This window comes from Cetorhinus maximus, chromosome 8 (genome assembly GCF_964194155.1).
Source record: "Cetorhinus maximus chromosome 8, sCetMax3.hap1.1, whole genome shotgun sequence".
Lineage (NCBI taxonomy): Eukaryota > Metazoa > Chordata > Chondrichthyes > Lamniformes > Cetorhinidae > Cetorhinus > Cetorhinus maximus.
Genome location: NC_135886.1, coordinates 84,344,220 through 84,367,999, shown reverse-complemented (window position 1 = coordinate 84,367,999; position 23,780 = coordinate 84,344,220). Strand labels below are relative to the sequence as shown.

General features: G+C 40.7%; 1 protein-coding gene across 8 annotated transcripts in view; it reads left to right on the top strand.

The window, feature by feature from the left end:
- Window positions 1-23,780, top strand: part of LOC144683805 (transmembrane protein 33-like) — a 201,799-nt gene that overhangs the window by 20,676 nt on the left and 157,343 nt on the right. For all 8 annotated transcript variants that reach the window (XR_013577338.1, XM_078547224.1, XM_078547220.1 and 5 more), the window contains one exon: window positions 7,549-7,616. Coding sequence is in view for 7 of the 8 variants with exons in the window: in XM_078547224.1 (XP_078403350.1) it covers window positions 7,549-7,616 (68 nt within the window). In the remaining variant the exon portion in view is untranslated. The remainder of the gene's footprint in view (window positions 1-7,548; window positions 7,617-23,780) is intronic.

Genomic DNA, 23,780 nt, shown 5'->3' with positions numbered 1-23,780 from the left:
TGTGTTTGTTGGTCTACATTGGCCCCTGTTCTGGCAATGCCTCAATTTTAAATTCTTGTTTTCGATCCTTCCATGGCCTCTTGCCTCCCCATCTCAGTAATCTCCAGTCCCACAACCATCCAAGATGTGAGCTACTCTCATTCTGACCTCTTGAGCATCCCTGATTTTAATTGCACCACCACTGGTGGCTATGTCTTCAGCTGCCTAGGCTCTAAACTCTGGAATTCCCTCCATAAATCTCTCTGCCTCTCTACCTTTCTTTCCTTCTTTAAGATACTTTTTAATCCGACCTCTTTAGCTAAGCTTTTGGTCATCTGCCCAAATATCTCCTTAAGTGACTTGGTGTCAAATTTATTTTTATAATTCACCAGTGGAATGCCTTGGAAAGTTTTATTATGTTAAAGGCGCAATACAAATACTTTTTGCTATGTAAAACCATCTTTATCATAGCAAAAGAAAGCCAGTTATTTTAAGTTAGGCATTGACATCAAGGTAGCATTTGACTGAGTTTGGAGTCAAGGAGCCCTAGCAAAACTGGAGTCGGTGGGAATTGGGAGAAAACTCTCAGCTGGCTGGAGTCATACCTAGCACATAGGAGGTTGGAGGTCAATCATCTCCGTTCCAGATCATCACTGCAGGTGTTCCTCAGGGTAGTGTCCTCGGCCCAACCACCTTCAGTTGATTCATCAATGACCTTCCTTCCATCCTTCCAGATCAGAAGTAGGGATGTGCAATCATCAGTGAACAATGTTCACCATTTGTGACTCGTCAGATTCTGAAGTTGTCCATGTCCAAATGCAGCAAGACCTGGGCAATATTTAGGCTTGGGCTAACAAGTGGCAAATAACGTTCATGCCAGGCAATGACCATCTCCAACCAGAGAGAATCTAACCATTGTCCCTTGATATTCAAAGGCATTACCATCGCTGAAGCCCCCACTATCAACATCCTGGGGGTTACCATTGACCAGAAACTTAATTGGACTAGCCATATAAATACTGTGGCTACAAGAGCAGGTTAGAGGCTAGGAACCCTGTGGCGGGTAACTCCTGACTCCCCAAAGCCTGTCCACCATCTACAGGGCACAAGCCAGGAGTGTGATGGAATACTCTCCAATTGCCTGAATGAGTGCAGCTCCCACAACACTTAAGGAGCTTGACACCATCCAGGACCAAGCAGCCGCTTGGCACCTCATCCACAAACATTCACTCCCTCCACCACCAACGCACAGTGGCAGCAATGTGTACCATCTTGTAGATGCACTGTAGGAACTCACCAAGCCTCCTTAGACAGCACCTTCCAAACCCACGACCATCTTGAAGGACAAGGGCAGCAGACACATGGGAAGACTACCACCTGAAAGTTCCCCTCCAAGCCACACACCATTCTGACTTGGAAATATATCGCTGTTGCTGGGTCAAAGTCCTGGAACTCCCTCCCTAACAGTACTGTGGGTGTGCCTACACCACATGGAATGCAGCAGTTTCAAGAAGGCAGCTCACCACCGCTTTCTCAAGGAAAATTGGGGATGGGCAATAAATGCTGGCTAGCGCCCGCATACCATGAATGAATTTTTAAAAAGTATGGTTCTTCTAAGCTGGAGCCTGAAGCTTACCAATAAGTGCAGTAGATAAGTGATCTGGAAAATTTACAATAACCTGGATTTGTTCATGTTCCCACAATAAAGACCTGTGTTGAGACCCTAAAAGAGCAGGCTAGGTTAAACACAATTGTGTCTTAATAGCCCATCAAAACCATGCTCCAAGTCACAGGACTAAAACTACTGGTGCCACATTCTAATTATCCCCACAATCATTAAACTAAGTCAAAGAAAATATATACTAAGAACAGTTCTGTTGAGTTTAGTAATCTTGTGATTGTGTTTTTCAATTAAATATAGTTCAAGTGAATTTCTAAACAAAGTGACTACCTGCTTGTAAGCATATGGGATAGCAAGAACATAATTAATCTGTCCTACTCCAGAAACTCAAGTGTAGGGTTCTAGAGGTATTAGTTTTCTATGAATAATTTACTGATATTTTCTAATTTCATTCTACCTATTAGTCTGAAAGCAATGAGGAAAGAGAAGACAATAAGTGAGTCCTCATCAGAATGCAGAAATGAGCAGATTTCAATAAAGAACTACAAGTAAGGGATTCAGGCCAGAGAAAACAGGAAAGCAAGAAAATATGTAATCGTGATAGCCTGAGAGATAAAGACAGTCAAATGACAATGAGGAATAAGAAGGAAACAAGAGAGGTAAGGAAAAGTGGCACTTGCCTACAAATAAAGTAGAATTGCAATCTAATAATACAAAAGTAGATGCAATTGCATTGCAGTTTGGAGATATGTGAGAAAGAAAATGGGGACCTACCAAACTTAATCAAGACAAATCTTTGTATTCGTAGTTGAACCATCAGATACAGTGCCTTAGGAAGAGGAAAACCTGAAGTTGTGAATCAGTCTCAACCTGATGCCTGTAAAGGGCAGAACTGGTCATAGGCCAGCATTCCCCTGCAAGCCCCATGACACTTACCAATAAATGTATTGTGGTTCAATCTTAATAGCAAGAACTGATTTTCCCAGTTTAACAAGTGAAATGTTTAAAATTCTCAACAATTTAAGTGAACCACCTTGAGTACTTTTTTAAAAAAAAATTTTGGGTTGGACAAATTATGATACTGCAATAGATGTCACTACCTACCTATGAGTGTCTCCTGGAGGTAGCTTCACATTGCTTCCTTAAATTGAATTTGTTGACTTGCTACTGAATTGTACTATATTTTTGTCTAGGTGAAATCAAAACTCTTTCATGTTGATGTGACCTTTTCAGTTGACCATCTCTGAAATAGACAGATGGGACATGTCTCTAGTCAGTCAATTAGTGTGGTGTTGGCTATGGTTAAATGAAATCAATAGCGCAAATGTGGCTGCAGGAAAATATTGGTGTGATGGAGGAGATGTAAAAGTGCTATATTACTAAAATTTTGGTGATAATTTATGTAGAATCTTTTCAAAGAAACAAGTTATGAAGTGCACGTACAGATTTATATTTTCAGAAAGGGCTGTTCCAACATTTTAGGGCAAGAAGCTAAATCTACGTGGCTCAATCCTAGAGTAAAATGCAACAGAAATCTAGCCCTCAACACTGGAGATCCAAACTCCCCTCCTCTCCGCTAACCAGTGGTCCTAGTCCACCCTTTTTTAACAATCAGAAATCTTGTCCCTAAAGCTTGAATTTGTCCATACCAAAAAATCCAAGCCCAGTTGTGTAGTAAATGTTTAATTTAGAAAAAACAAACAAAAGCCCCGGTTTACTAGCAGGAAGGATGCAGGGGGAAGCCTGGTGATGTGGGAAAAGCCGGGCAAGGCCAGAGATGAAGGCCTGTGATATTGACAACACAGAATCACAGAATTGTTACATTGCAGAGGGAGCCCATTTGGCCCATCATGTCTCCACCTGCTCTTCGAATAAGCATTTCACTTAGTGCCATTTTCCTGCCTTCTCCCCATAACCCTGATATTCTTCCTTTTCAAGTAAGTGTAATTCCCTTTCGAATGCCTCGATTGAACCTGCCTCTACCACACTCTTGAGCAGTGCATTCCAGCAGTTAACCGCTTGCTGTGTGAAAATATTTTTTTCATATTGTTCTTCTTTCCCCAACTACTTTAAATATGTGCCTCTCTTTCATGATCCTTTCACAAATGTGAACAATCTTTTTCCTATCTACTCTGTCCAGACCCCTCATGATTTTCAAAACCTTGATCAAATCTCTTTTCTCCAAGGAAAACAGTCCCAACTTCTCCAACCAATCTTCATAACTGAAATTCTTCATACCTGGAAGTATTCTCATGAATCTTTTCAGCAGTCTCTCCAATGTCTTCATATCCTTCCTAAAGTGCAGCGCCCACAACTGGATGCAGCACTCCAGCAGAGGTCGAACTTGTGTCTTATATAAATTCAATATAACCTCCTTGCTCTTGTACTCTATGCTCCTATTAAGAAAGCCTAGGATACTGTATGCTTTATTAACTGCTCTCAACCTGCCCTGCCACCTTTAATAATTTGTGCATGTATGCATCCAGATCTCTCTCCTCCTGCACCCACTCTAGAATTGTATTTTTTTATTTTTATTTTATGTTCTTCCTGTCAAAATGAATCACCTCACATTTCTCCACATTGAACTTCATCTGCCATCTGTCCACCTGTTGCACCAACTTGTCGACATCCTTTTCTATACTATCCTCCTCACAGTTCACAATGCTTCCAAGCTTCGTATCATTTGCAAATTTTGAAATTATGCCTTGTACACCAAGATCTAGGTTATAAATATATATCAGGAAAAGCAAGGGTTCCAACACTGACTCCTGGGGAACCCGACTATAAAACTTCCTAAAAAGCATCCATGAACATCTGTCTCCTGTCAGTCAGTCAATTTTGTATCCATGTTATTACTCATTTACTTTAACTTTAAATCATTTAAATATTTTGAAAATTTCAGACTGACAACTGGCCAAATTGACGACCTTGGGCGCATGAGGTGGCACGCGAGGTAGCGCAATCACATATCAGGAGGCCAGTCGGTTGAGGCTGGAGCCTCAGGGCCACTGTTTGGGATAGGGAGCCAGTACACCAGGACTGTGATCGGAGCAGCAAATGCAATGCTACAATTGGCCTCGGTTATTTTGGGTTTGTAAGGGAAAAATCTGGATCAAGATACTGATCATTATCCTGTAACTCATGCTGCAAAAGATGCTTGTATGGATGTTGGAGTAGGGCATGATGCGCCTCTCTGAAATAGCTTTTCAATGTTAATTGGCTCCGCCACAATATGAAGATGGATCATAAGGCTCCAGCCTCAACCACCTGGCCTCCTGACACTTGATTGCGCTACCTCGCATGCCACCTCATGCACCCAAAGTTGTCAATGTGGCCAGTTTCTGTGCTTGTATTTATAAAATCCAGGATCTTGCATAGCTTGTTAACCACTTTCTCAACCTGCCCTGCCACCATCAACAATTTTTACACATACATTCCCAGGTCGCTCTGTTCCTGCACCCGTTTTAGAATTGTATCCTTTATTTTATATTATCCCTCTTCCTCCTTCCTACCAAAATCACTTCACCCTTCTCTGCATTAAATATCATCTGTCGCATGTCCACTCATTCCACCAGCCAGTGTATGTTCTTTTGAAATCCATTACTGTTCCTAATACTTCAGAATGTTGTGGCATCAGCAGTCTTTGAAATTGTATAATGTTACCCAAGTCTAGGTCACTAATGCATATCAAGAAAATTTGGGTCCTAGTACTGACTTCTGGGTAACCTCGCTATATGCCTTCTTCCATTCCTATAAAAACAACCGTTCACCACTACTCTGTTTCCTGTCAGTCTATGAACTTCGCATGCATGCTGACACTTTCCCTTTTACTCCTTAGCCTTTTCAGCAAAGCTGAAACCATTATGTGACACTTTACCAAAGGTTTTTGGAAGTCCATGTACAGCACATCAACCACATTACTCTCATCAGCCCCTCTAATTTACCTCCTGAAAAATAAAAAGTCAATCACATGAGTTGAACACAGTTTGGCTTTAACAAATTTGTGCTGGCTTTCCTTAATTATTCCACACTTGCCCAAGTGACTGGTGATGTCCAAAATTATCATTTCTTAAAAACTTCCCTTGTCCCCAGTTTTCTCACTGCTTCCACTTCTGCCAATTCTTACTGAATTATGGTTTCACAGGATGCAGTAGTGTTCCAGTACATCAAAAGAGCAGTAGGCCATTTAGCCACTTGAGCCTGTTCAGTCCTCCTAAGAGATCGTGACAAGTGATCTGTTAATAGTTAAGTTCGCTCCTGCAAACTGGAGTTGTTGATAGGTCAATTGTTAATGTTTAAGTCCTGAGATTGATAGATCTTTTGGTAACCTAAGGTAATAAAGGATATGGAGCAAAGGTGTGTTTATGCAGTTAGATTACAGAATTGTCAACAGCAGAAGGAGAAAATTGGGCACAAAAAAACTTTTAGAAACAAGAATCCAGGACACAAACAACAGTCACTTACTCAAGTGTGGTTTAATTAAGGAAAATCATTAACATTAATCTTTAGCCTATGTTGGATTTATCTTTGCACCCTTGTTTTGAACAAGTGTGTAATATTTGTGATTTTCCAGTCCTCATTCCTTTCTCTAGGAAGAACTGGAAGATTATGGCCTGTGCCTTCACAATTTCCACCCTTATTTGCCTTAGTAGCTTTGGTTGTATCCCATCTGGTGACTTATCCACTTTTAAGTACAGCCAGCCCTTCTAATGCCTCTTTATGAACCTTTATCCGATCCAGTGACTCAGCTGCCTCCTCTTTCACTGTGACATCTGCAGCATCTTCCTTGGTAAATAAATGCAAAGTATTCATTTGGTACCTCAGACATGGCCCCACCTTCGTGATCGGATCCCTCTTTTGGTCCCTAATGATTTGGGCACAGACATGTTTCAAACTGGAATTTACAAGGTTAAGGGGTGCTTTGATCATAGTTTTCAAGATATTAAGGGGAACTGATAACTACTTCATTTGTTGGGGAGTTTAAGACTAGGGTATGTTGCCTAAATATTTGAGCCTGATCCTTTTAGGATTGTTTATAGAAGTGTTTCCTGACTTCAGTGGTAAAGTTTCGAACTTTCCCACAACCTGCAATTGATTCTTTGCAGTGAATTTTAAATCTGGGATTGATTGATTAACAAAAATCTGAGTAATAAAGGATATAAGGCAGAGACTGGTATATGGAGTTAGGTCATGGAGATCTCGTTGAAGGGCAGAATAGGATTGTATGGCTAAATGCCTACTCTTGTTCTATGTACGAGAAAGCTGCCAGGTCCTGTGAAACCATAGTGCTTAAGAATTGGCAGCAACGGAAGAAAGGAGAAAATTTGGGGCATGGAAGAGAGATTGCGGTAATGGAGACAAAGGAGAAACAGTTATGAGGAGTCATGTCCTAATAAAATAAAGACAAACACTTCTGATGGTGACAAATGGTTAATGGTTGTAAGTTACAAAAATTAGTTTCCTGGGTTTGCAAAAAAACATTCACGTTCACCCATCTGCAAACAAAATACAAATTGTGGCATATATGAAATTCATTTGATGTGAATTTTTTAAGAAGATATATACTTGTGGTACAAAGATATTGAAATATTGTTCTTTAACTTTTCATTAGGTTTGAATTTAGGCTGGATGGATTTGACAGGATGTGGGTGGAGGTTAAGTAAGGCACCTTGGAAAATTTGATTAGTGTCAGCCCTGCTCCTTGTGAATGTCAATTAAATAACTAACAACTGGCCTCGGTTCAAGCATAATTGGCACCAATTTGGCAACTTTATGAATGTAGACCAACAAATTAGAAATCTCAAAGTATTCTTTATCCCAGGACACTTGTATCTCAAGCGAATGAGCTCAATAGAAATTGAAAACTTCTTGAGGCCTAATGACTTGGACCTTTTTCTGATTTCTTTGACTCGTATTTCTAAACCTTTTCCTTATCCAGATTTGCACAGTATGTTTGGTACCAGTTGCAGTATTTTCTCTACTTCATGCAACAGCTTACACCAGGAAAGTCTTAGATGTAAGTTTTATTTTCTCACGCACTATCTTATAACTATTTACATTGCATGGAAAAAAACTTTGCATGGTTAAATATACATTTAAAACTTCATTGTAAATTGCTAGTTTGTTCCCATAATATATGAAGATAGCATTTAATATGTTGTACAGTTATATCTATTGTAGGAAGTGTTGTCTCTTATCAAATGGTTACACAGCTGCAACCAGCCCTGTCAGAGTGTTGTGTTTTTATTCATTCCCAGGATGTGGGTGCTGCTGGCAAGGCTGGTATTTGTTGTCTCTTTCCAGTTTTCCTTGAGAAAGGTGATGGTGGGCCACCACCTTGAACCACTATATTGATATAACAATGACTTGCTAGGCTCCTTTAGAGGACAGTTAAGAGTCAACCACTCTGGTGGTTTGGAGACACATATTGGGAAATTGGGGCAAGGATGGCAGGTTTTCTTATCAAAAGGACGTTAGTGAACGAGTTGGATTTTTATACCAATCTGACAGCTTCGTGGTCACTTTTATTGGTCACAACTTTGTATTTCTAGATTTTTTTTTATTATTAGACAAAATTCAAATATTCATTGCCATGGTGAGAATAGCATTCATGTTCTCTGAATTGCAGGCTTCGGGAGTACTACTCTGTTCTAGCGAAAAGGATAAATAGTGTGGTCAATAGGACTTTAAACTAGAAAGTGGGAGGGGAGGGAAGGGTAAAACTCCAAGAAGTATGACTAGTGGGAAACAAAGCAGCAGGTTAGTGTGTGGGAGGGTGGATTCAACTTCATGGAAAATTATGAAAAAACTGAAAAGAAAAGAGAGCCCAGGAGAGGCCATTAAAGTCCCCAGAACACAAAATAGGACAGAGTGTTTGGAAAGGGCTAGGAATCTAACTTCAAGCACATCAGATAAAGGGACGACAATGAGAAAGGGGACGGGAAATACAGGACTGAAGGTGTTGTATCTGAATGCACGCAGTATACGAAATAAGGTAAATGAGCTTGTGGCGCAGATTGAAATTGGCAGGTATGATGTGGTGGGCATCACGGAGACATGGCTGCAAGGGGATCAGGACTGGGAGCTAAATATCAAAGGATATACATCCTATCGAAAAGATAGGCAGGTTGGCAGAGGGGGTGGGGTTGCTTTGTTAGTAAGAAATGACATTAAATCGATAGCAAGAAATGACGTAGGGTCAGATGATGTAGAATCTGTGTGGGTAGAGTTGAGGAACCGCAAAGGTAAAAAAACCATAATGGGAGTTATGTACAGGCCTCCAAACAGTAGTCAGGATGTGGGGCACAAGATACACCAGGAGATGGAAAAGGCATGTAAGAAAGGCAAGGTTACAGTGATCATGGGGGATTTCAATATGCAGGTAGACTGGGAAAATCAGGTTGGTAGTGGATTCCAAGAAAAGGAATTTGTAGAATGTCTACAAGATAGCTTTTTAGAGCAGCTTGTGTTGGAGCCCACTAGGGAACAGGCAATTCTAGATTTAGTGATGTGTAATGAGGCAGATTTGATAAGGGAGCTTAAGGTGAAGGAACCCTTAGGAGGAAGTGACCATAATATGATAGAATTCACCCTGCAATTTGAGAGGAAAAAGCTGGAATCAGATGTAACAGTATTACAGTTGAATAAAGGCAACTACAGAGGCATGAGGGAGGAGCTGGCCAGAATTGACTGGGAGATGAGCCTAGCAGGAAAGACAGTGGAACAGCAATGGCAGGAGTTTCTGGGAGTAGTTTGGGAGGCACAGCAAAAATTCATCCCTAGGAAGAAGAAGCATACTAAAGGGAGGACGAGGCAACCATGGCTGACAAGGGTAGTCAGGGAGAGCATAAAGGCTAAAGAGAAAGCATACAATGCAGCGAAGAGCAGTGGGAAACCAGGGGATTAGGAAGCCTACAAAGACCAACAGAGGACAACTAAAAAAGAAATAAGGAGGGAGAAGATTAAATATGAGGGTAAACTAGCCAGTAATATAAAAGAATATTGCAAGAGTTTTTTTAGATATATAAAGGGTAAGAGAGAGGCAAAAGTGGACATTGGGCCGCTGGAAAATGACGCTGGAGAAGTAGTAGTGGGGAACAAAGAAATGGCGGAGGAACTGAATAGGTACTTTGCGTCAGTCTTCACGGTGGAAGACACGAGTAACATCCCCAAAGTTCAAGAGAGTTGGGGGGCAGAGATGAGTATGGTGGCCATTACCAAGGAGAAGGTGCTAGGAAAACTGAAAGGTCTGAAGGTGGATAAATCATCTGGACCAGATGGATTACACCCCAGAGTTCTGAAGGAGATAGCTGAAGAGATAGTGGAGGCGTTAGTGGTGATCTTTCAGGAATCACTGGAGTCAGGGAGGGTCCCAGAGGACTGGAAAATCGCTAATGTAACCCCCTGTTTAAGAAGGGACTGAGGCAAAAGACGGGAAATTACAGGCCGATTAGCCTGACCTCGGTCGTTGGTAAGATTTTAGAGTCCATTATTAAGGATGAGATTTCAGAATACTTGGAAGTGCATGGTAAAATCGGGCAAAGTCAGCATGGTTTCATCAAGGGGAGGTCATGCCTGACAAATCTGTTAGAATTCTTTGAGGAGGTAACGAGTAGGTTAGACAAAGGAGAGCCAATGGATGTTATCTACTTGGACTTCCAGAAGGCCTTTGACAAGGTGCCGCACGGGAGGCTGCTTAGTAAGATAAGAGCCCATGGTGTTAGAGGCAAGGTACTAGCATGGATAGAAGATTGGCTGTCTGGCAGGAGGCAGAGAGTGGGGATAAGGGGGTCCTTCTCAGGATGGCGGCCGGTGACTAGTGGAGTTCCGCAGGGGTCAGTGTTGGGACCACAACTTTTCACTTTATACATTAATGATCTAGATGAAGGAACAGAGGGCATTCTGGCTAAGTTTGCAGATAATACAAAGATAGGTGGAGGGACAGGTAGTATTGAGGAGGCAGGGAGGCTGCAGAAAGATTTGGACAGGTTAGGAGAATGGGCAAAGAAGTGGCTGATGGAATACAACGTGGGGAAATGTGAGGTCATGCACTTTGGTAGGAAGAATAGAGGCATAGACTATTTTCTAAATGGGGAGAGAATTCAGAAATCTGGAGTGCAAAGGGACTTGGGAGTCCTAGTCCAGGATTCTCTTAAGGTTAACTTGCAGGTTGAGTTGGTAGTTAGGAAGGCAAATGCAATGTTGGCATTTATTTCGAGAGGACTAGAATATAAAAGCAGGGATGTGCTGCTGAGGCTTTATAAGGCTCTGGTCAGACCACATTTAGAATATTGTGAGCAATTTTGGGCCCCGTACCTTAGGAAGGATGTTCTGGCCCTGGAGAGGGTCCAGAGGAGGTTCACGAGAACGATCCCAGGAATGAAAGGCTTAACATATGAGTAACGTTTGAGGACTCTGGGTCTATACTCGATGGAGTTTAGAAGGATGAGGGGGGATTTGATTGAAACTTACAGAATACTGAAAGGCCTGGATAGAGTGGACGTGGGGAAGATGTTTCCATTAGTAGGAGAGACTAGGACCCGAGGGCACAGCCTCAGAGTAAAGGGAAGACCTTTTAGAACAGAGAAGAGGAGAAACTTCTTTAGCCAGAGAGTGGTGAATCTATGGAATTCATTTCCACAGAAGGCTGTGGAGGCCAGGTCATTGAGTGTATTTAAGACCGAGATAGATAGGTTCTTGATTGGTATGGGGATCAAAGGTTACGGGGCGAAGGCGGGAGAATGGGGTTGAGAAACTTATCAGCCATGATTGAATGGCGGAGCAGACTCGATGAGCCAAATGGCCTAATTTCTGCTCCTATGTCTTATGGTCTTACTCCAGTAACATAACCATTACGTTATGATGTAAAAACCTAAACAGGAAGGAATTGATTTTAAGATGGGGGAACAGAGGGTGTAATTGAACCAGCTTGCATGTATTTTGTAGTCTTTATCACCTGTATCATTCTAACTGAGGTCCTCTAGGGCCAAATGAATTCTTGATTCGGAGGTATATCATGAGAGCATTAAGTAAACAACTGTCTCTAGATGCATTGCAGCCACCACAGCCAAATTCTTGCTGTTGCATTAGTGGACCTTGGTTTATAACTCTGCCCTAAAAGTAACAGTCTTCTGAGGAAATACTCTGTAACTACCCGAGAATAATGCTGGACCAAAAAATTGTTTTTAAAAAAAATTGTAAAGGACTCCTCTAAGAACACAAAATCCAAAATGTCTGAGGCCTCTTAGTTGACCTTTCTATAAACTCACCTAGTGTTTCTCGTAGTCTTGGAAATATAAATATACACTTCAAGAAAAGAATAGAAGATTAGATTTATTATTGTATAATGTTCCTGTCTATGTAAAAGATAAAACTATGCCTGCTACCCAAACCATGTGCACATGGTTACCACACCACCTCCTATGCTGAACACTCTTTTAGCGACTTATCTTCACACCGCTAAGCCTAGAATTGAAATCTTAACTCTATAATCTTAGGCAGGTTTGCTTTTATTTTTGGTGACATAAATATTCATGTCAATGGAATGGAGGCAATGGTAACTACCAGCGTTAATTTGTATGCTTAGCGATTATACCATACAAATAAGTGTATAGTATTATGGGCTGTAACTTCGGAGCTCCAGGGTAGTGTAATCCAAAAACGTGCTGGGCAAACCACCACCACCCTCCCACCCCCGCCCCGGAAGTCCCCAGGTAAGGATTGCACAGCAATTGCCCAGGAAGTGGTGACTTCCGATGGGCAATTACCCTGCACTGGGAACCATCCAAAAGTTTGCAATTTAAATTGCACGCTTCCAATGGTTCCAACTATTGTTACATCAATGGTAACCCAGAAAAAGTTAGAATTAAAACCACTTCTGGCTAACCATTGAACAGACCCAGGGTACTCTCCCCCAACTATTTTTACACCTACCCCCCAACCCCCACCAACTTCAAAGTTGTAATTACCTACCTGACACATCTCCCTGGCTTGAAAGTGGCTGGAGCTTTAAACTTACTTGATTTACAGCAGCCAGTGGTGTTTTTTTTAAAAGAAAAAGGGGATGTGGCTACCTTCCGCCCGATTCTGCAGCATTTGACTGAAGGCCTCTGGGCATGCTGCCTTGCACAGCTCTCGCCCGACCTGAGTCGGAAGGTCAGGCAAAACAGGATCGAGAAGATTTCCAGGTAAGAAAGTAGAAGCGGAGTGGCAGTCCTACTCTGATTGCTACTGTGCAGAAGTTCAAGCCCTATGCCTTTGGGTCTTGGAAAATTATGAGTCTTATCTGTACCTCCATTATTTGAAATAGGATGTTTTCTTCCTTAATTTTCATGTCAACCAAGGTGGATTAATGAAATCCTCCATGGGGGAGCTAGCTCAAGGACAGCTAAACAGCACTTCTTCTAACTTAGCGGGAGCGCTGCTAAGAGAGATCTACTAGCAATATATTAAAAGTCTTGCATGTCCTAAAAGTGCTGTACTCTACTTCCTGTTTCAATTACCTTCACTCCTATGAACTCTGCTATTGTTATAAAGCAGTGCATATTTTGACTAATTGTGAAAAATTATTAAATTTAATATGGGCTGCCATATTTTTAACCCTTGAATAACATGAAAATGTATTTTTCAAATTTCTTCAGTAATCATTTGCATGTTATTTTGCAAACCTTGGTACCTGGGTATTGTTAATCAAATCAAAGAAACAAAAGGAATTAACCCAATTCAGGTCACAGCTCTACTCTATGGGCAGAATTTTCCCGTCGGCGATTTGGGGGCGGGTCCCACTCGCCGACGGGAAAAGTACGCCGGGAGGAACCCCGACGTCATCCCAGTTCATTTAAATATTGAAGAAGGCGGGCGGACAGCGAAACTAGCTGTCCGCCCGCCGACCTGTCAATGGCCAATTAAGGCCATTGACAGGATAATTAAGCTTGTTAAATGCCCTGCCCGTCCAACCTTAAGGCTGTCGGGCAGGCCAGGAGCCCCAGCGGGCTTCTGATAACGCATGAAACCTCATCCACTGGTGGGATGAGGTTTCATGTCCATTTTTAAAAACTTCAATAAAGTTTATGTGCTTCTTATTAACATGTCCCATCTCATGTGACATTGTCACATGAGGGGGGCATGTTAATAATTTTAATACTTTTCTATTTTTAAAGATTTTTATACTGTCAGTAATCTTCCTGAGACAGCACTTAGTCTCAGGGAGCTGTGCGCTCTTTAGCACGCATGCGCAAAAGAGCGCACTTTGACAGATGGGGAATCCCTCCCCCCGCACAGGAAGTGCATAGCGCTTCCTGTCGGACAGGCCGCTGGGCGGGCCTTAATTGGCCCGGCCACTCAAAATGGCGGCGGGGCCCGTTTCACTGGCAGAGTTCGGCTGCGCGCCCGCCGCCGAGCCGGTGGGGCCTGCCCGCCCATCAAGGTAAAAATTCTGGCCTATGTAAAACTCAATCCGACATATATTCACAAAAAGAATCACTAATTTCTTGATGCTTTTTGTTACTAAGAACCTGGTCTGTTCCCAACACTAGGAGATAGAGATTTCGAAGCAACTACAATTGCCCTCTAATTAACCTCACAATTTTACAAAAAGCTACGAATACCGTTTTTTCTTTAATTAGGACACTTGCCTATAAGGCTGCTTGATTAGTGTTCTTAAAGGAACTTGCCAGGCTAAGTATACTTCCATCTCTATTGCTAAGCATCACAATCATGTTCCAGAGCACCTGTGAGTAGAACCGTAGGAGATCCATCAATGTAAACAAAGTCATGGCTAACGAGAATTAGTTCATCAATAAGAAAGGTTGCGAATTTTGAGGATAGAGTGGATGAGTTGATGTAAATTAAGCAGCAATAAGTTGTGCTTGATCCTTGCTGATTTCTGATTGTAAATGAATTACCTTAAATTTTTAACATTTTGCCCCTTTTGTTGAGATTTTGATTTTCTATTTAAATGATTGAGAGTTCATGCTAGGCAGTGTCTGTATTATTTCAGCGCCTCAAGCCTGTTCCACCATTCACTTCAGATTGTGGCTGATATCTGACCGAACTCCATATTTCCCCTTTTGCCCCATATCCTTTAATACCTTTTGGTTAACAAAAATCTATAAACAGATCTAGCATCAATCCTCTTTTATGGAAGAGGGTTCCAAACTACTGCCACCCTATGTGTGTAGAAATGTTTCCTAATTTCATTCCTAAAGGGCTTAGTTTAACAATCAGAGCCATGCCCCCCAGTCCTGGACTTCCCAACCAGCAGAGATAGTTTTTCTTTATCTACCCTATCTTTTTTATTATCTTGCAAACTTTGATCAAACCACCATATAACCTTATAAGGGAATACATTCCTAGTTTCTTTCCCCATAATTTAACCCTTTGAGTCCGGGTAGCATTCCAGTAGATCTACGTAACATTCCCTCCAAGGCCATTATATCTTCTATAAGATGCAATGCCCAGAACTGTGTTCTAGACCTCTAAATATATAAAGGCCAACAATCTGTTAGTCATCTTAATTATTTTGTGACCTTTTCATGGCATTTTAATGATCTATTACCTAGACTCTTGAATCTCTTTGAACATACCCTGTTTTGAGCTTTTCATCATTTAGAAAGTGCTGTATTTTATCCTTTTTAGATCCAAAGTGGGCAACTTCACATATACCTTCATTGAAATCTATTCATCACATTATTGCCCATTCACTTATGTTATTATCCTTCTATAATTTTCCACTACCATCTACATAGCTTATAATGCGACCAATCTTTGTGTCACCAACAAATTTTCGTTGTGGCTTTCTATGCCATCAATTAAGTTGTTAATTAATATTAATGGCATTTCCAAAGATACAAATGGTTCACTTAAAGATATTTAATAAAAATTGAGTATGGTAAATAAATTAATATAGGTTTGAGCTAAGCAAAGTGTGCCATACCATTGCTGGATCAATGTCATGCTCCTCAGAAACCTTTGAAAAAATCCTGCTTACTGTTAATTAGTCCTGCCACAAAGGATCAACTAATATGGATAATTTTAAAAATGCCACGCTTGTGCATCTACAGAGAAAGGGTTGCTAAATGTTTGTCATGTCTGCATGTTTCAGATTGACAGCAGAAGGTGATTTTTATTTGCCACAACAGTCAAGGGCAATTTACAGATCAGTAATTTTGAAGAAAAGACTTGTTGATCTCAGCATACTCTTATTATAGCTAAAGGTGCGACAAGATAGATTTAGTTGTCACCTTGATAAATTGCAGCCCTACATCTGTACTCCACCAAATAAATAAAACGGCAGTATATCTCTTTTGTTCAGATGCTTAACAAATGTATATGGCTTGTCAATGCAGTCACTGGGAAGTGACAACTTTAGACTTGATGTATGATTTAATAACTCACTCAGGTTTGTCCTTCAGTAGAAATTGATTTATTCATTAGCAAATCCTAATGTACAGGTTTGGAAAATAAAATTCAAAGCCTTTCAATTTTTCAATATAGCAACGTGATTTTTTATAAAAAATTAAATTTGGGATTTCACTGATTAAATGTTAAATTTGCAGTGCACTTTTCAATGTAGATATGTTCATAACATCTGTAATAATTACAACCAATTTTAAGAAATCCAAGTTTTTAAAAAAGTCATTTTGAATAAGCTAAATAACAAAATACAGACAAATGCATTACTTTGAACATTTGCTTGCTTGCTGGGCAGGATTTATGAAGTGGTTGTTTAACCTTCTTGACTTTGAGAATGGCAAGGGTCTTGCAACAAGCTTAAAAGGTCATCGACAATGACATTAGATGCATTACTGAGGGACTTCTGTATGATCAGACATGCTGTCCTATGGTTGAAATGTTCCATGAACCATTTTTAGTATGATTCAGGTTGATGTTGAAGAAGCAAGCTGTCCACCATTCTCTCAACCAGTGTCACCAAAAATACATTTTATGATCATTAAGTTCATACTGTTTGAAGGACTTTGCTTTATAGCCTCATGACAATATTGAGGATATTGCTTTTCAGTTAAAATGCAATGGTGAGGACATATTTACTGAAGGGAAGCCTAGATTACTTTGCAGTAGTTTGTTTCAACTAATTTGCGCACACTACTTTCTTGCCTACTTATAATTCTAATAATTTTAAGGGAACATTTTACTATCTGGCTTGTTTCAATCTCTCAGTTTGAATTTTCTATAGTTTTGCTGCCGTTAAAATTTCATTTGTTTACTGATTCTCACCAGTTCTTTCTGTATCATCTACATCATATTCTTGTACTTTTTTATAGTTCTGTTAATTATCCTTTTCGCAACATCAGCCATGCTCTTTTCCCCTCTTGAGTTCCAACCATTTTCTATCTCTCTATCTTGCCCCCACTCCACACCTTTTGGGCAGAATTTTCTGCCTGTTGGGCATGCAGGCCTGACCCAATCTCTGGCGGGCGGGGAGCCGATCCCCGCCAGCGAAGCGGGCCGCACCACCATTTTACATGGGCGGGCCAATTAAGGCCCATCCAGCGGGAAGCAATATGCGCTCCTTGTGTGGGCAGGAGGGATTCCCTAAAAGTGAGAGTGTGCTCTTTCGTGCATGCACACGAAAGAGCGCACATCTCCCTGAGGCTAAGTGCAGCCTCAGGGAAATCGCTTATACTTTGAAAAATATTAAAAATAGAGAAAAAAAATTCCCTAACATGTCCTCCTCATGTGACAATGTCACATGAGATGGGATATGTTCATAATTTACAGAATAACTTTATTAAAATTTTTAAAACCCTGCATGAAACCTCATCCCACCGCTGGATGAGGTTTCATGTTTTCTCTATTTGCCGCCGGGGCTCCTGGCCTGCCCGCCAACCTTAAGGTTGGACGGGCTGGTCCTTTAATTGTTTAAATGATCCTGTCAATGGCCTCAATTGGCCATTGACAGGTCGGCGGGCCCACAGTTGATTTTGCTGCGCCCCCGCCTTCCTGAAAATTTAAATGGGGCGGGATGACGTCAGGGGTTCCGCCCGACGTCATCCTGCGTCGGTGAGCGGGCCCTGCCCCCTGCTCGTCAATGGCAAAATTCTTCCCTTTATTCTTGCATGCAAATTAACAGTGGAATCTTTCCACTGCTCAGACTTCAATCTAACAGTTTCATTTCTCCTTAGTACCCGTCAGAGGCACAGGAATAAGCCTCTCTAGGCAAAAGGTATCATAAATAAAGGATTCCCCATAAAATTGTACCTCTATAAGGTTGCTTCTCATTTGGAGGAGACTACAGCAGGATGCCACCACCAAACACATCTTCCCCTCACCCCCTGTCAGCATTCTGTAGGGACCATTCCCTCTGTGACACCCTGGTCCACTCCTCCATCACCCCAACTCCTCATCCCCTTGCCACGGCACCTTCCCCTACAATCACAGAAGGTTCAACACCTGCCCCTTTACCTCCTCCATCATCAACACCCAAGGCCCCAAACACTCCTTTCAGGTGATGCGGTGCTTCACTTGCACCTCCTTCATTTTGGCCTACTGTATTTGCTACTCCCGTGTGGCCTCCTCTATATTGGGGAGACTTAACACAGACTGGGTGACCGCTTTACGGAACACATTTGCTCAGTCCGCAAACATGATCCAGAGCTTCCTGTTGTTTGCCATTTCAACACACCATCTTGCTCTCATGCCCACATGTCTGTCCTTGGCCTGCTGCCATATTCCAGCGAAGCCCAACACAAACTCGAGGAACATTAACTCGTCTTCTGATTAGGCACTATACAGCCTTCGGGACTTGAGTTCAACAACTTCAGATCATGAACTGTCTCCTCCATCTTGATAAAAACAAAAAACTACTGCGGATGCTGGAAATCCAAAACAAAAACAGAATTACCTGGAAAAACTCAGCAGGTCTGGCAGCATCGGCGGCGAAGAAAAGAGTTGACGTTTCGAGTCCTCAGGGCCCTTCGGCAGAACTGTTGTTCAGAACTGAGTTCTGTTGAAGGGTCATGAGGACTCGAAACGTCAACTCTTTTCTTCTCCGCCGATGCTGCCAGACCTGCTGAGTTTTTCCAGGTAATTCTGTTTTTGTCCTCCATCTTGACTCCATTTTTAAAAAAATCTTATTTATTTTTTAATCCTTTTTTATCCTCCCTTGCCCAAAGGGCCATCTGTCACTTGTTTCTATGTTGCACTTTCACAGAGTGTTGACCCTTGTTCTACTAATAACATATTCTGCCATCTTACCATTATGCCACTCTCATTAGTCACCTTCATTAGTCTTCACCATTACCATTAACAACCCCTTTGTCTTGTGTCCATGACACCTTTGTCAATCTCCCCTGAGCTTTCACCTATCCCTGACCATCTATTCTGCTTCACTCCCTCTTAAACAGTAAAAATTCCATCACTTTCTATCTCGCTTTAGCTCTGAAGAAGCCACACAGACTTGAACCGTTAACTCAGTTTCTCTCTCCATAGATGCTGCCAGATCTGCTGAGTTTTTCCAGCATTTTCTGTTTTTATTGCTTCTCATTTGCATCCTTTCAAGGCTAAAGGGATTGGATTTTTCTGTTATTTTATAACTCAATTTTTTGATAATAGGAATCAGCCCTTTTATTCACACATTTTACTGCATGAATGTTTTCCTTGTGCCTTGGTGACAAGCTAGCTGCTGATGATTCAATCTGATGGAAACTATATACGCTTTCAACATATGACCTCTGACTTGGTTCTGGAGATTTGAAAATAACAGCATAGCATTCATTTACATTTTTTTTGCTTCATAGTGTCTAAATTTGGTGAGTGTTGAATCTATTACTTTCAGACTTCCTTTTAAAAAAAAACTAGTTCGCACCATTTATTAGGTTATCAACATTGTTTTCTTGAGATGTAGCACTTGCCTGTATTGAATTTCATTTCCCATAATTTTGCATATATTCTCAGGTTCCCTGCCCTTCTCTTCGTTGATTCATCAGACTTAACTACCCGCACCCACATCTGTTTATAGCTCAATGTCATCTGAAAACCTAACCAATATGCCTTCTTTTCTGAATGTTATTTTTATTTGCGAGCAACAGTTTACACCCCAGCATTTATCCCTAAGATATCCCACACATGACCTCACCGCCCTAACTGCAATCAATTGCAGCAGCGTTCTCCTAAATTGAGAATGTGACCTCGGGCATTCTTAACACAGTATAAATCTATTAACTATAAACTCTCATGTTTAAATCTATGGGTGTATAATTTTCAATTCGGTTCAATTTCACTTGATTATCTATATGGAAATTTATTTTGCGTAACATTGATCATTTGATTTAAAAAAATACAAACGAATAATAACAATAAAAGAAAATGACCCTATCACAGAGATCTAACTTTAATTATTTTTTTTTAAACTATTCCAATGCATTAAAATAATCAGTCAGTGGGTCCCACTCGGAGTGCATATCCTCGTTCATATATCAGACTCCTGTTAGAAATCCTTATAGAGAAGGACATAAACTAGTTCAGGAACTGATTTCCGTCCTGCATCTGAGGCATTGCAGCCTTTCCCCTAATGCAGCCAGCAGCAATTCTGGAACAGGGGGTATCATTCTTCATGACATTCTTAACTTACATCAAAATTCTTAGAGCAGATTCTAAAAGAAATGAAGTGATTGTAGAAGTTGGATGCATGGCTCTAACTTGATTAATTGCCGTTCAGGAGCCTGACTTTAAACATATAATGACCTTGCTGTGCAAATGTTAACATACGGTTGCATTTACATGAAAATCTTTTGATTATGAATGGTAACACCCCTTTAAAAATTTTTGACAAACACTAAGCATCCATGCGTCACTAAGGGAATAGCATCATCTAAAGATCGATGTTGCTTGTATAAAAAAAACATTGAGGACAACAAGAGTTTATTGTTTTGGTGCCTTATAAACTTCCCCCATGTAAGCTATATTTAGGCCTGGTATTGAGTGGTTTTCCAAGTTGTGAGTAAGAAATGCATTTGTTTTTATTGCAAGCACAATAAGTACGGCTTCAGTATGGGCTAATCATCTTACCTAATTTTAAACTGAAGCAATTGAGGTAAAGCTGCTTTAACCCACAGTGATGCCTTTTTCAGCACATTTCATTCGTACATGCATAATGTGGGGTGATTTGTGGGGCGGGGGGGTCAGTGGTCGGTGTGGAGGGAAAGGGAAACATTATGATTCTGATCATTTTGACTTTCGGGATTTCTGAATCAAGCTGAACATTCAGTTTGGTGAACTTGGTGAATGAAGCTGCTTTTAATAATCAACAATGCCTGCCAAAGCCTCTAGGCTTAAAAAAAATACATATATTGTTGTTTGTGATGAGAGTTTTATGTGGATTGTAAACAACCACTTAACCATGTTATTTTGAAAAATTGTTTCAAAATAGGGTAATTTTAAATTGGATGAATTGATTAGATGCTTTTTTCAAAATTTGTATGAAAATTGGGTCCAAGTCACTGATACTAAATTTCTATTTGAATTATTGCTGGCCTGCCTCTTTATTGCAAATATTTGCTGTAGTACTTAGGTTTTCCTCCAATAATTAAACTTAATAACTGAAACAGTGAGCATTCAATATCTAATCAGGAGGTAGTAAGTTGGAGCCTCAATGCCAATTAGTCACTAAATTTGTTTGTCATATTTAGATTATTGTTTTCCATTCTTGGCTGTTTTATTTCACTTTGAAGCTTCTGTTTCTGAGCAAGAGAAATGGATCTTGTTCATTTTGCTTCACTTGAATTCTGCATCCTACTGATTGATCAGAAAATATTGTCAGCCACTGAGAGGCCAAACTATTCCACCCAGAAGCTGGAGAAGAATTTGGTTGCAAGAAGTTCATAAAAGGATGGGAACAATAATTATTTTTCTTTAAAGAAAGATTAAGCAGTTTAATACTTAAAGGAAAAATCTGTAATTAGAAAGCGAGAAAAGAAATTCACTAAAAATGAGTCAATCTGAACACAGCCAAGACAAAATTGACATTTCTGTTTGTTGAATACCAGATTGGAATTATGGCCACCATTATATACTTTACATCTTGTGTAAAAATACATTCAGTGAAGAGCATTGTTCTCGTATTTAACATGTTAAGTATCTGATGAAGTATTTTAATAATTGTGTGTCAATGCAGTCCCGGTGTTCCAAACTGAATTCAAAATTGTTTTCTCGCTCGGTAATTTTGAATGAAAATAAGGGTCCCCTGTACTTAATTCTGATTGCCTTCGGGGTTAGGAAAGGAATTTCCCAGAACTCATTTTTCTCTGAATTAGTCCAGTCTTTTTAATCTGGTGTTTTGCCACTCTCAGGGATTAGTGGTGGTTGAGGAACACTGGAGACCATGGTGCTAATGGGGAAGACTTAATGGACCAGCAGGTTTTTTTCCATCTGACTTAATCATTTGTCTGTCTTCCCTTTTTGGTTACCAGGGCCTGAATTTTCGGTTCGGCCAGCGGGGGCAGGGCCGCACGCCAAGGCGTAAAAAGACACACGGTGACGTCAGTGGGCATCCCAACGTCACCGCACGTCATTTAGATTTTCAGTTCAGCCTATTAAGGCCATTTAAAAATCAATTTAAAGTAATAAATTGAGTTGCCCGTCCAACCTTAAGGTTGGCGGGCAGGCGAAGAGCCCAGGTGGCCTTCGCATTTTTCATGGAACCTCATCCACGGGCGGGATGAGGTTTCACGAAGGGTTTATAAATTTAATAAATTTTTCCGTTAATGTTCATTGACGTGTCCCAGCTCATGTGGCACTGTCACATGAGGGGACATATCCTAAGATTTTTCCTTTTCTTTATTTAAACTTTTGAAATTTAAACTAACCTCCCTGAGGCACCTCTGTGCTTCAGGGAGATTTCTGCGCTTTTTCGCACACATGCGTGAAAGAGCGTAGGCCCCGACTCACAGAATTCAACCCCTGCCCGCACAGGGAGCGCTCAGTGCTTCCTGGCACGCGTCTTGCTGGGCGGGCCTTAATTGGCCCACCCACGTAAAATGGACCCGATCGGGGATGCCGATTGGGTTCGCACCTGCCTTACACAACCCCCCCCACCAACGGGAGGAAAATTTTCCCCCCGTTGTTTTTCCCTAGTATATTACTTGCGTTGTGTTTCTATCAGTTTGTTGTTCTTAGCATTCCCTTGTTTCGTTTATCATTCTGTTCATTGATTTTTTTCTTTAAAGAATTGAAAAACAGTGAATTATTATTGTGCCCTTCATCTTCACCCCATATTTTTAGTTATCCTCCTCTTCCTACCGCCCAGTGCTTCTGATATATTGTTGCCTGCGCAAGGAAAACCTTTCCATTCTGCAAGGTAGCCAAATTAATACTTCATAACAGATTCATAACTCATTTTTCTCTAAATCTTTTACCTTGACTTGGCTTTTTCCCTCCCCATCCCTGTTGCTTTGTCTCCCTTTATTGTCATCACCCATGGCAGCAATAGTCAGCATGCTCTCACTCTGCATTGCCATCTTAATTTCTCAACTAGCAGGTTGAGAAAACAAATTGACAAATCCTGAAGAAGGGTCATACAGACTCGAAACATTAACTCTTTCTTTCTCTCTCCACAGATGCTGCTCGACCTGCTGAGTTTTTCCAGCATTTTCTGTTTTTGACAAACCCTGTCCTTTTTATCCCTCCCTGGCTGAGTTTGTCCACGCAAAATTAAAACTGGCATTTCCTTTCATCACTGTTAAAACTTATCCCAAGTTTTAAGAATATATTAAAAAGCTTTTAGTAATAAGCTTTCTTGTAATTAATAGCAGTGCGGTAATTTTATTAAGATTGGTAGTTCCCTCTTGTGGGAATTCAGAGAATTTTTCCATTTCTTCGCTTTATACAATTGAAATGCATTGAAATTCCACTAGGTAGCGACAATGTTCAGTGCTATTATCTCATGGCTGCTACTTACAGAATTTGTGCTTTAGATAATCTGAAGGCTTTTGAATTTGACAAGATTTGCTTCCACTGACCCACATTTTGGAGGTTTGCATGTGGCAAACAGCTGGTAACATTTCAATTAACAAACACAAAATCTCAGCTGAATCCCATATTACCAGACACGGCCTTCTAATGAGTTGTATTTCAAAATGTTATCCAAGAGGTGACCATATTTCATCTGAAGCCTTTAGATGGAAACTTACTTTCAAATGCTAATTAAAAATTAAATCCCGCAGCA